This window comes from Mobula birostris, chromosome 2, assembly GCF_030028105.1.
Source record: "Mobula birostris isolate sMobBir1 chromosome 2, sMobBir1.hap1, whole genome shotgun sequence".
In the NCBI taxonomy this organism is placed as follows: Eukaryota; Metazoa; Chordata; class Chondrichthyes; order Myliobatiformes; family Myliobatidae; genus Mobula; species Mobula birostris.
The window spans coordinates 4389097-4403288 of NC_092371.1; the positions used below are offsets into that span (position 1 = coordinate 4389097).

Genomic DNA, 14192 nt, shown 5'->3' on the forward strand with positions numbered 1-14192 from the left:
AGCTCTGAGGATCTATCCTGGGTCCAACATATTGATGCAATTACAAAGAAGGCTATATTTCACTCGCAGTTCGAGGAGAATTGTATGTCACCGAAAGACTCTCGCAAATTTCTACAGATGTGCTGTGGGGGGCGTTCTGACTGACTGCATCACCGTCTGGTTTGGAGGGGCCACTGCACAGGATCAGAACGAGCTGCAGAAAGTTGTAAACTCAGCCAAGTCCAGCATGGGCAGCAGCCTCCCCAGTATCCAGGACACCTTCAAAAGGCGATGCCTCATAAAGACAGTGTTCGTCCGCAAAGACCCCCATCACCCAGGACATGCAGGAGCCCGAAGACACAAACTCAACATTTCAGAAACATTTTCCTCTGCCATCAGATTTCTAATGGACAATGAACCCTTGCTGTGTTATTTTACACTCTCTTTTTGCACCACTTGTTGGATTATATATTGTAATTTAATTGTAATTTATAGTTTTTTTTAATCATGTATTCCTGCCATAAAACAATAGATTACACCACAGATGTCCGTGACATTAAACACGATTCTGATTCCGAGTCACACGTGGACTCAGTTCCCAGCTCAAACTCACCCCTCCCAGTACAATCACATCTCCAGTGCACACTTACACCGGCCCATTGTCACTCACACCTCCCCTCGCCAGCGCCGCTCACACCCCCCACGGTGAACACTCAGCCTCGGCATCTCAGACTCCGCCCCGTCCCCTGAGGGTCGGTCCTGTCAAAGTGTTAAACAAGAGGTGAACAAACGGTGGAGAGAAGGCGAGAGCAGCGTGCAGGGAGCAAGGAGAAAGCACAGAGAGAGAGAGAGAGAGAGAGTCAGAGAGAGAGACAGACAGACAGAGTCGGACAGAAAGACAGAGAAAATCAGGAGGATCGGGAGCGCGGAGCGAGCGCAGCGCTGAACCGCCGCCGAAACTAATTTGGGTGCAAAGCCGCGGAAGGAGGTCCACTCGCCGGCAAAATGTCTAACTTCACCGGGAACTGGAAAATGAAGAGTAGCGAGAACTTCGAGGAGCTTCTGAAAGTTTTGGGTGAGTGGGGAGAGAGGGGGAGGGGTTAGGGAGGTGGGAGAGGGAAAGAAAAAGGGGGGAGAGACGACGCGAGGTAGCGGAGAGGGGAAGTCGGGAAAAGGGGTAAAGAGAGATGAGGAAGAACGGAGAAGGGGAGAGGCAGATAAAGGGAGGAAAGGGGGAGGGACGGGGAAGGTAGAGAAGGGAAGGGGAGCAAGGTTGGGGAAAGAGGGAGAGAGCAAGTGAGCGGGGAGAGAGAGGGGAGGGAAAGAGTGGGGTAAAAGTGGAGAGAGAGGGAGCGGGAGGGTGGAAATGGGGGTCGGAGCGTGAGACGGGGTTAGTGAGGGAGCGCTCCGGGTCTGAGATGTTGAGAGGGAAATGGGCAGGAGAATGGAGGGGTCGGGGAGTGAGCGGGATGTGGGAGTGAGTGTGAGTATATATTTGTGTGTGCTTTTGTGTGTGAGTGAGTGTTCGAGCGTGTGTGTGTGTTCGTGTGTGCGTGAGCGTGTGTGTATGTGAGTGTGAGTGTATATTTGTGTGTGTGTCTGAGTGTGTGAGCGTGTATGTAAGTATGAGTGTATATTTGTGTGTGCTTTTGTGTGAGAGTGTTCGAGCGTGTGTGTGTGTTCGTGTGTGTCTGTGTGTGTGTGTATGTGTTCGTGTGTGTGTAAGAACATTTTATGTATTTAATAAAACCCCTCCACTCTTTCTCTGTCCTTTCCTCATTTCCTTCCCCCTCTCTGTCCATCCCCCATCACCTCTCAATCTGTTCGTGTCCCTCCTCTCCGTCCCATCCATTTCACCCTCCCTCTGTTTGACCTTACTCGCTCTATCGCAAACTCTCTCTCCTCCCCTCACTCACCTCCTCTCTGTCCGCGCTCTGTGTACCCTCTCCACTCGTGTTTGCTCTCTCCGTTTCTCTTTCTCTCCGATGCGTGTGCGTCTCCGTGTGAGTGGTTGTGTTGTGTGTGTGTGTGTGTGTGTGTGTCTGCCTGTCTGTCTGTGTCTCTGTGTGTGTACGTCTTTGTGTGAGTGCCTGTGGTTGTGTTGCATGTTAAAGTATGTCACACACACACACACACACACAGCCCCACGTCCCTGGGGAGGGGAGGTGTAGACCAGGAGACCAGGGATCTGAGGGACATATGCTGGTGGGGTGGGAAGACCCCAGTGTACATCGTGGGGTGGGGCAAGAGGGTCAGGGACAGATCCTGGGGGGAGAGGAGTCAGGGGAGGGAAGCATTGTGGACCTGTCCGTGACCCTTTGCCCTCTGCACCAGAGGTGGGCCTCCTGTAGAGGAAGATCACGGTGGGGTACCAGGGGAGAGCGGGGATAGAGTGATGGAGGGTTTGGACCTGTCCGTGACCCTTTGCCCTCTGCACCAGAGGTGGGCCTCCTGCAGAGGAAGATCGCAGTGCAGGCGGCCTCCAACCCCGCGGTGGAGATCAAACAGGACGGTGAGAGCTTCTACATCAAGACAGCCACCAAGGTGAGGACCACTGAAATACGATTCCGGATCGGCGAGGAATTCGAGGAGCAGACCGTGGACGGCAGGCCCTGCAAGGTGAGACAGTGGGAGTGGAGGGGTAGCAGGAGGGCACAGAAGTACGGGGGGGGGTGGTCGAGGGAGTTAGAGGGAGGGGTATCCGAGAGGGGGAGATTGAAGGGAGGGGAGCGGGTGGTCAGAAGCAGAGAGAGGAAGGACTTTGGAGGGAGGGATGGAGATGGTAGGAGAGATGGACAAGGGGAGGGTGGTCAAGCGAGGGGAGGTGAGGGACAAATGGTCCCGGCTCCCCACCATTCCCTTTGGACATCAGGGGTCTTGACACAGTATTTACCATGAGATTAGTGACCATGGTTACCGTGGGATCAGAATTCCTGGTTTCCATGGGATCAGAATTCCTGGTTACCGTGGGATCAGTGACCCCAGTTACCATGGGATCAGTGACCCCATTTACCATGGAATCAGTGACCCAGGTTACCATGGGATCAGTGACCTCGGTTTCCATGGAATCAGTGACCCAGGTTACCATGGGATCAGCGACCCCGGTTACCATGGGGTCAGTGATTCCATTTACCATGGGTTAACAACATGGTTACCATGGAGGAAATCAGGGACCCTGGTTACTATGGGGACAGAGTGCTAGTTACCATGGTTCTGGTGGGCATTGGTCCTGTTACCATGGGGATGGAGGCCTGGTGATGGAGTTCCTGTGGTGATGGTGACGGCGATGGTTCTCTCCCCGGCAGAGTTTGGTTCAGTGGGTTGGCGACAACAAGATGGAGTGCGAGCAGCAGCTGCTAAAGGGACAGGGCCCCAAAACCTCCTGGAGCCGCCAGCTGACAGCCGATGACCAGCTCATCTTGGTGAGTGTCCGGCCTGCTCTCTCACCCTCCCTCCCCTAGCCATCACCCTCCTTAACCTGCACCCTCTCCCTCCCACACTCCAACCACCAACCTCCCTCGCCAACACCCTCTCCCTCCTTCCCCCCTTGCTCTCTCACTCTCCTTCACCCTCCCTCCCCTACCCTTCACCCTCTTTCACCCACTCCCCTCTCACTCCCACACTCCAACTCCCACTCTGCTTCACCCTCCCTCCCCTACCCTTCACCCTTTCACCCACTCCCCTCTCACTCCCACACTCCACCCACAAACCTCCTTCATCCTCTCTTACCTACATGCTCTCCCTCCTTCCCTCCCCTACCCTTCACCCTTTCACCCACTCCCCACTCTCACTCCCACACTCCAACCACTAAACTCCCTCGCCCTCCTTCCTCAACCTCCCTACCTCATCTTCTTTCACCCACCCTGCAACCCTCCACCAAACACTCCCTCACCTTCCCTCCTTCAACTCTCACCCTTCCTTCCTCCATCTGCTACCTACCCTCTCTCTTTCTTCCCTTACCCTATCTCCAACCCTCTCTCCCATCAAACCTTTTATAGTCCTCTCTCCTCAGCCCTTCCCTCTTTCAACATCCTTCCTTACTGCCTCATACAGACTTTCACCCCCTCATCTCTCACCCTCATCCTTCACATTCACTCCCCTCCATCTCTCCCACCCTCCTTCCCCCCAAACTGTCCCTTCTTCTCCCTCCTCCCTCAATTTTCTTCCCTACTCCCTCATACCCTCATTTCTCCATGCTCTCCCTCCCTTCCTAGAGCTGGGCGACCAGAACAGTCACAACACTCCAGCTGCAGCCCCACCTACTGTTGTGTCTGTGCAACTACACATTGAATAAATAAAAGCACGCACACGGGAGATGGCTTTAACGGGTGTATTCGCATTGTAGTGAGAGAGAGAGAGAGAGAGAGAACATTGCAAATGCGTAGACAACAGATCAATACGTAGTGCTAAGGGGGTGCGGTCATTGCTCTAAAAGAAATAGATCCATACATAACACTTCCTCCCCCTTTAGTAATGCAACATAGAACTGTAAGGCAGGTCATGCCTTACGAGCCTGATTGAATTTTTTTGAGGATGTGACTAAACAGATTGATGAAGGTAGAGCAGTAGATGTAGTGTATATGGATTTCAGAAAGGCATTTGATAAGGTTCCCCATGCAAGGCTTATTGAGAAAGTAAGGAGGCATGGGATCCAAGGGGACATTGCTTTGTGGATCCAGAACTGGCTTGCCCACAGAAGACAAAGAGTGATTGTAGATGGGTCATATTCTGCATGGAGGTTGGTGACCAGTGGTGTGCCTCAGGGATCTGTTCTGGGACCCCAGCTCTTTGTGATTTTTATAAATGACCTGGATGAGGAAGTGGAGGGATGGGTTAGTAAATTTGCTGATGACACAAAGGTTGGAGGTATTGTGGATAGTGTGGAGGGCTGCCAGAGGTTACAGTGGGACATTGACACAAAAGTTGGAGGTGTTGTGGATAGTGTAGAGGGCTGAGAAGTAGCAGATGGAGTTCAACCCAGTTAAGTGTGAAGTAAACACGAGAAATGTGTTTACTTCACACATTTAAACATGAGATGCTGGAAATTCAAGCAACACACACAAAATGCTGGTGGAACGCAGCAGGTCAGGCAGCATCTATAGGAAGAAGTACAGTCAACGAAGGGTCTCGGCCCGAAACATCGACTGTACCTCTTCCTGTAGATGCTGCCTGACCTGCTGTGTTCCACCAGCATTTTGTGTGTGTTGCTTAAGTGTGAAGTAGTTCATTTTGGTAGGTCAAATACGATGGCAGAATATAGTATTAATGGTAAGACTCTTGGCAGTGTGGAGGATCAGAGGGATCTTGGGGTCCGAGTCCATAGGACACTCAAAGCTGCTGCGCAGGTTGACTGTGGATAAGAAGACATACGGTGCATTGGCCTTCATCAATCGTGGGATCAAGTTTAGGAGCTGAGAGGAAATGTTGCAGCTATATAGGACCTTGGTCAGACTCCACTTGGAGCACTGTGCTCAGTTCCAGTCGCCTCTTTACAAGAAGGTTATGGAAGCCATAGAAAGGGTGCAGAGGAGATTTACAAGGATGTTGGCTGGATTGCGGAGCATGCCTTATGAGAATAGGTTGGGTGAACTCGGCCTTTTCTCCTTGGAGCGATGGAGGATGAGAGGTGACCTGATAGAGGTGTATAAGATGATGAGAAGCATTGATCATTTGGATAGTCAGAGGCTTTTCCCCAGGGCTGAAATGGCTAGCAAGAGAGGGCACAGTTTTAAGGTGCTTGGAAGTAGGTACAGGGGAGATGTCAGGGGTAAGTTTTTTACGCAGAGTGGTCAGTGTGTGGAATGGGCTGCCAGCGACGGTGGTGGAGGCGGATACGATAGGGTCTTTTAAGAGACTCCTGGATAGGTACATGGAGCTCAGAAAAATAGAGGGCTATGGATAACCCTAGGTAATTTCTAAAGTAAGTACATGTTTGGCAGAGGTTTGTGGGCTGAAGGGCCTGTATTTTGCTGTAGGTTTTCTATGTTTCTATGTTTTTATATACAAAGCATTCAGTTTACCTTTCATAAACCCATATTCCAAGTGACCATGTTTCACAATAACAGTCCATAGCTAACTTCACTAGACTACAGATTCAGTCTTTTGGGTGGTGCTCTGTTTCTTTCAGGATGGCGCCTGTGGAGGGGCATCAGTTTGGTAGGTGTCTTGTCTCAGACAACGTTCTCAGTTTCTGGTGTCACGTTACTGTCAGTGACATCATAACTGAGAGGTAAGTCCGGTGACTGTAACGTGTCCATCTTGTTGGATGCAGTCGACTCAGGTGTGTTCTTCAGTTGAGCATCCAGTATCTGGTCCACATGACGTCTCCATGTCTGATCGCCAACATCCACTGTGTACATCAGTGGTCCAGTTCCTGTAGCTATCCTACCAGGTGTTCACTTGTCTTCTCGGTAATCACGCGCTAGGACCTCCTGTCCAATCTCGAAACCCCTTGCTGCTTCACTTGACAACTGGCTGAACTGTTTATTCTGCACTTCCCTCTGGAGGTCTGGTTTCAGGAGGTCTATACGAGATCTCAGATTCCTGCTCATGAACATCATTGCAGTTGTTTGATTTGTTGTCGCATGAACAGAGTTCCAATACACAAAAATAAAGTTGTCCCCCTTATGCTGTAGAGAAATGTCCTCCTTGTCCATCATTTTAATGGACTTCTTGAAGGTTTGGATAAACCTTTCAGTTAACCCAATTTTTGCTGGGTGGTGAGGAGATGACTTGAAATACCTGATGCCATTTTTCTTCAAGAACAGTCAGAATTCTTCTGACATGTATTGTGGTCCGTTGTCACTCACAATTAGTTCTGGTAAGCCATTTCAGGTGAAGATAGTCCTCAGGCTGGAGACGGTCTTTGCTGAGGTGGTTGTCTTCATTGGTATAACCTCCAGTCACGTTGAATGAGCATCCACAGCAATCAGGAACATGGAGTCCAGCAAAGTCAATATGTACTCTTTACCATGGTAAAGACGACCACTCCCACAGGTGTAACAGTGCCTGTGGGGATGCATTTTGCACTTTTTGACATCCGGAACAGCTGTAGTCCATGTCTTCAATCTGTTTATCTATTCCCAGCCTCTGGTTGGCGCTACCATTTGGACTGCAGTCGCCTGTTGATGTTTCACTGGGAGCTTCGATTGAGTCTAGTTGGATTTTTCTCAACCATTCACATTTGATAAGTGCTAGCTCCCCACTTTTCAACACAAATCTCTAACTGTTGTGTTTGGCCTCCAAACGTCACACGCACTTTCAGTTTGCTTTGGGAGATGCTTTTTCACCTGTGTAGGTCTTTAGTATCACTGAGGTCTTCTCTAAAAGAGCCTGTTGCAGTCAGCATCTGAAATAATAGACAAAGCTGACACTGTAGTCATTTTCAGTTTTACACCAGACTCATCTACTGTGATTCAGATGATTTTGTGATCTGCTTCAATAATACTATGCAGTTCTAGGCAAGACAGCTCACCCTTGTCGGACTCTGTGTTGTCTGATTCAGTTTCACATTCGGTCACCTTATGTATTTGCTTAGTTTTGTGTTTGAAATTTTTTACTTGGTTTGGTTTTTCTCTTTGGTTGTGCTTTTTATCTAACTTGCACACTCTCTATATGATCTTATCTGTGACACTTCCTGCACATTTTTTCATTGAACCAACAGGCATTTGTCTTTTGGGAGGATTTGCCACATCGATAACATCTTTGGCTTTTTGTGCATTTCACATTCTAAGGTCCCTTTTTGTAGTCCTGCTGCATCTCTAACGATATTGCAATGGTCAATGACCGTTCTAAGGTTAGGTTTTTTTCTTGCTAGTGGTCTCGTTTGAGTGCTTTGACTATGCATCCACATGCAAGCCTTTCCCTTAATGCATCAGAAAGTCCATCTCTTTCTGATCACAGTACTGGGAAAGCTTGTGCAGTTCTGCAATGTATTCATAAATGCTTTCATCCTTTAACTTGTTCCTTTCATAAAATCTAAATCTCTCAGCTATTACCAGCAGTTTAGGGCTCAAGTGATTTTGTAAAATTGTAACAATTTCATTGACGGTCTTGCTTGCTGGTTGTTCAGGGTTTACTAAGTTGTGTAAGAGACTGTACATCCTAGAACCCATTAAGCTAAGAAGGCTGGGGCTTTCATTTGCTCCTCCATGTTGTTTGTGTTACAATACAGTTCAACCCGCTCAATATACGACTCCCAGTCTTCATTAGCACTATCAAGTTCGTCATCTTTCCTGACTGAAGCCATTGCCACGTTATTTTCACTTTAAATTTTACTAGTTACCTGTCTTTCACTGTGTACTATGCAATACTCACACTTGCCTTTGTAAGCATCCACGACGGTTTCCATACTGTTTAACTCTTTCTGCTCACTGTATTGTCCCGTAACTGTCGGTGATATTCTCTGACTTTCAGACTCATACTCATCGCCAATTTGGTATGTCAATGCAGAACTACATATGGATTAAATAAAAGCACGTAGGTGGGAGATGGCTTTAACTGGTGTATTCACATTGCAGTGACAGAGAGTGACAGAGAGAACAGTGCGCATGTGTAGGGAACAGATCTATACCTAGTGCAAAGGGGAGCCATTACTCTAAAGGAAATAGATCCATACATTACACCAACAACTTGTACAACTGCAATGTAATGCCCCAACTGCTGTACTCAATACCCAGTCTGAGGAAAGCCAGCATGCCAGGCACCTGCCCTGTCTACCTGTCAGGCCACTTTCAGGGAACCATGTATCTGTACTCCCAGGTCCCTTCATTCTACGACACTCCCTAGGGCCCTGCCATTTACTGTGAGAGTCCTGCCCCAAAATGCAACACCTTGAACTTGTCTGAGTTAAATTCCATCCCATAGCTCATTTTCCCCGTTGTCCTAGATCCCCCTGGGACCATGCCTGGTATTTTGTGCACGGGTTACAGTCCTGTGCAGAAGGCACACATATATATATATATAGTTCAGGTGCCTAAGGCTTTTGCCAACGTGGTGAAGAGGGTGAGTTTGTAAATCCGGCAGGAGCAAAGGATGTAGGGAATGTTGCGGGAGGGCTGTGGCAGAGAAGGGGTGCCAGTGGTGGGGGTTGGCATGGGTGAAGACACAGCCATCCCCGAGACACCAGGCAAGGTAATCTGATTCTACACAACTGTTTCATTGGTCATCACAGAATGTCTCTCTGGTGCTTCCCTCTCCCTCCCTTCCCCTAGTTATATATGTGTGCCTTAGACCTTTGCACAGTACTGTAGGTCACTGAAAGAGACCCTATTTGTGACACAAGGTTCACCAGATTGATTCTTGTGAGGGTTTTATCCAGGAGAAAAGATTAAACAAACTATGCCTGCATTCCCCTGAGTTAAGGAGAAGGGACTGGCCATTTCCTCCTGTGGTGACCTCCTTCACCAGGCTGCCATCCCCATGGTAATGGGTCCCTCCCACCATAACCAGAGCTACTGCCTCCCATGGTAACCAGCTCTCTGTCCCCATGGTAACTAGTTACTGACCCGATGGTAACCAGGGTCATGAACCCCATGGTAAGGATGAGAGATTTCTTCCTCCAGAGAGTGGTCAGCGGCTGAAGCTGTGCTGGTTAGATGACATTAAGGTGGAACTGGGTAAGGTCTAGATTCACCAGGATGTTGCCTGGACCGGAGAAATTGCGTTTGTATAGACTGGGATTATTTTTCCTGTGGTGAGGGGGGCTGGGGTGGGGTGGGGGTGACCTGGCAGAGGTGAAGAAGATCATGAGAGGGATAGGAGCAGAATCAGGCCATTTGGCCCATCAAGTCTGGTCTGCCATAGTGTAACTAGTGTAACCCTCAGCCTCCGGCCCAGCCAGACTGAGAAATCTCTTTTTTGTGGATGCTGCGTGATGTGTTGCCTGGTTACGAACCCGCACCTCAAAATATCAGAGAGTACACTGCATGCAATTAAACGACTGAACTTTATAAATCTTAACCTGACTATAGGGTTAGTAAAGAAAATAAAAATAAAACAGGCCCATTTTAACAAAGCAGTCGTAAGTGCATGTTGGAGCTCACGAATTCGGCCAGTCGTTCCCCATCGACCTCCTCCAAGCGTCACTGACCTTCCGACCCTCCCACCTCGTCCACTCTGTCTGGCGGTCTGCCAACTCTCTCCACTCGCGCCTTCTCTCTTCTTCTCTTGCCGACAAAAGACCATGAAATCCCTGCCCCCAGACCCACAAGAAAGAACAACATGCCTCTCACCGGCCAGCATACATTCCAAGGCCCCCGTTATCTCTAGTCATAACCCAAACATTGCTGCTACAGAGAGGCCATCACATTAACAGTGAAACCTTACAGCAGTTACACTAGTCAGAAGCAACACAGGAAAAGCTGGAGGAAATCAGCGGGTCAGGGCAGCCATTGTAGAGGGAAAAGGACTGTCGATGTTCCTGGCTGAGACCCTTCACCTGGACAATGGGTTCGGCAGCGTCTGCGAGGGGGAGAGAAGTAAGAAATTATTCTGGATGCAAAATGTCCACCCATCACGTCAACAGTTCCATTCCTCCCGCAGATGCTGCCTGTCCTCCTGAGTTCTTCCTGTGGATTGTCTATTTATTTAGCATGAAACAGCCCATCCAGCCCAACGAGCTATCTGTTTAACAATCACAGGACAATCCACAATGACCAATTGAAATGCTAACTGGTACGTCTTTGGACTCTGGTAGGAAACTGGAGCGATAGACTCATATCCTATTATCTGCAGCCTCTTGTGTTTCCTCTAGGTCGGCAGAGTTACCTTTAGGCATGGACTAGATGGGCCAAAGGGACTGTTTCTGTGCTGTGACTCTATAAGGTCCCCTATCATTCTCCTACACTTCAGGGAATAAAGTCCCAACCGGCTCAGCCTCTCCTTATATCAGGCCCTTGTCACCGTCTTGAATATATTTAACGGCTTGCCCTGTAGGAGGGAATTCCATGGATTCACATTCTTCCTCAGGGCTGGGGTAATGTTTCAAGTGGAAATGGATTAACAGCAGCAAAGGAAAACCATGCTGGGCTTTGGCAGAACCTCGACAGCAGCGAGTAACTGGGGAGAGGGCTGGCATGAGAGAGACGGGCTGAACAGCCTGCTCTTTGTGGGAGACAGAGGAGCAGAATCAGGCCATTCAGCCCATCAAGTCTACACTGCCATTTCATCATGGCTCAACCGCATTGTCCTGCCTTCTCCCCACAACTGTCGATGTCCTGACCAATCAGGAGTCTACCAACCTCCACTTTAAATGTACTCAATGTCTTGGCCTCCGCGACCATCTGTAGCAATGGATTCCACAAATTCATCACCCTCTGGCTAAAGAAATACCTCCTCATCTCTGTTCTAAAGGGATGTTCTTGTATTCTGAGGCTACATCAACACTAGACCGGGTAAATCCGTAACCGAAGCTTTTTCTCTTCGTTTTCACCCTCCGTCCACACTGAAACGGCGTTTTCCTCCCCCGAAAACAGAGCTTTTCAGAGACGCTCTCCAGAGTGAATAAACCTGAAAACACCTAATACGTGCCGGAACAAACAGTGGCGGCAGCCCGGCATTTCATTGCTTTCTTGAACACAACCTCCAACACCACAACAATATCGGAAAATAGGTGTAACAGTCTAATGTAACATTGTACGGAAATACAAGATAACACTGATGCAGACATGTTTCATACATTCAACAAGGCGCTTTATTAATGTATTGCTTGTGCAAACATTCAATAGATACAATTGTCACTTTTGCCCAGTAACTCGTTTCATTGCACATGTTAAATACAGCAAAATAATACACAAAGACATGGCAAAAGTAAAGGCAAACAAATGAGGTGACAGCAAATTTCGCTTTTGCCCAGTAACAAGCCTTATTGCATTTAGTTGTAGCTGTCGTCCCTTTCATCAGTGAAGAGACTATGGCTGTAGGAAATGTTTCTGGACAAACGCGCACCAGGTCTTTTGTCTGGCAATTTCCTTTCAAGTTTTTCTAGTCTGTAACTGGACAAATGCGCACCAAGTACACTGTTTCCTCTTCGCTTGTCTTTTGTAGCTGTGTCCTGCTCATGCCCAGTAGGAGGAGATTCGCCCAAGTACCCATTTTAATGTGAACGGAGGTATTTTCAAAAACGCCTAGTGTGGACACCTATCGTTTTTACATGAAACCGGCGTTTTCAAAATTATCCGGTCTAGTGTGGACATAGCCTGAGGCTGTACCCTCTGGTCTAGACTCTCCATTATAGGGAACACCTTCTCCACATTCACTCTATCTAGGCCTTTCAATATTCATTAGGGTTCAATTAAATCCTCCCTCATTCTTCTAAACTCCAGTGAGACCAGACCCAGAGCCATAAATGCTACTCATGCATTAACCCTTTCATTCCTGGGATCATTCTGGTGAGGTGGCAGTGTCCTGGGTAGGTGTGTAGGTCATTAATGCTTGGTTTAATATTGTCACATCTCAAGTTAGAGTGAAACGCTTTTGCCTGTGTGCCACCCAGACAGTTCATCCCACATGTAAGTACGCAGAGGTGAAACGAAGGGGAAATGGGGCCAGAATGAGGGGCAACACTTGTGGGCCGCTCCCAGCACAGAGTTAGATTGCATTGGTTGTTAACTCGAACTGCACAATTTGCTCTACGTTTCGATGTACATTTTGGTAAATTAATGAATCAGAATCTGAAACAGAATGCAGAATAGAGTGTCACAGTTACAGCGAAAGTGCAACGCAGGCAGGCAAAGCTGCAGCGCCACAACAAGTTAGACTGGGAGATCAGAAGTCCATCTTACAGCACATGAGAGGTTTGTTCAATAGTCTCATAACAGTGGGGTAGAAACTGTCTTGAACCTAGTGGATTACTTTTGTGTTTTGGTACCTTCTGCCCAAAGGCAGAGTGGAGGAGAGATAACGCCCGGGGTGGGTGGGGTCTTTCATGATGCTGGCTGTTTTACAGAGTCTATGACGTGCTGATCTGCATCCACAACTCCCTGCAGTTTCTTGCGGTCACGGGCCAAGCAGTTGCCGTGGCAAACCGTGATGCAACTGGACAGGATGGCTTCCATAGTGCGTCTGTAAAAATTGGTAATGGTTGATGGAGACTTGCAGAATTTATTTAGCTTCCTGATGAGCTAGAGACATTGGTGAGCTTTCTTGAATGTAGACATCAATGTGGTGGGGCCAGGGCAGGCTATTGGTGATGGTCACTTCCAGGAAGTTAAAAGCACCGTTGATACAGACATGGGGGAAGATAGTTTGACTGTTTGACTCACTCCTCCTCCTCCTCTTCCACAGATAATGACAGCCGATAACGTGGTCTGCACTCGCCATTATGTCCGGAAGTAAGACGGCGGATTAGCTGAGGGACAACACCCCCACCTGGAGTCACCAGTAGCATTTCGGCAGCCAGTACCTGTACTCTGACCCCCGACCCCTGTGGATGAAGCAATTCACTAAAGACCAGTTCCGTCCCACCACGAAGCCCCTCGTCAGGAGCACCGGACACCTGCTGCTCTAGGCAGCGCCCGCCCCGACCGATGCATCACCACACCACAACAACGCATGTTCTTGTCCATTTCCGTGTCTGTGTCCGTGTCCGTGTTATTCCCAATAAAACCAGGAGCTGGGTCCACCGCTCTCTCCTTCCAAACATCGTGTCTGACCGGTTTTTCCATGCGTGGAGATGACCTGAACTGCTTTGTATGTTAGATCATAAAACCAGAAGATATAGGAGCAGAATTAGGCCATTCAGCCCATCAAGTCTGCTCCATGGTTGATCCTGGATCCCACTCAACCCCATACACCTGCCTTCTCACCATAACCTTTGGCGCCCTGACCAATCGGGAAACTATCAATCTTCGCTTTATATACATCCACAGTCTTGACCTCCACCGTAATCTGTGCAGAGCATTCCACAGATCCACTGCTCTCTGGCTAAAAAAAATTCCTCCTTACCTCTATTCTAAAGTGTCACCTCCTCAATTTTGAGGTTATGCCCTCTAGTTCTGGACACTCTACCATAGGAAACATCCTCTCCACATCCACCCTATCTAGTCCTTTCAACATTCAGTAGGTTTCAATGAGATCCTCCCGCATTCTTCTAAATTCCAGCGAGTACAGGCCCAAAGCTGCCAAACACTCCTCATATGTTAACCCCTTCATTCTTGAATCTCTGGACTCTCTCGAATGGCAACACATCCCTTCTGAGATATGGGCCCCAAAAT

General features: G+C 48.6%; 1 protein-coding gene across 1 annotated transcript; it reads left to right on the forward strand.

Moving 5' to 3' along the window:
• The first annotated feature begins 542 nt into the window (after positions 1–542).
• Positions 543–13620, forward strand: LOC140207539 (cellular retinoic acid-binding protein 2-like). The gene is made up of 4 exons (XM_072276079.1): positions 543–1054; positions 2420–2598; positions 3285–3401; positions 13264–13620. The coding sequence occupies exons 1-4, from the start codon at positions 985–987 to the stop codon at positions 13312–13314; spliced, it is 417 nt and encodes a 138-aa protein (XP_072132180.1). The 5' UTR covers positions 543–984; the 3' UTR covers positions 13315–13620.
• Positions 13621–14192: the final 572 nt, after the last annotated feature.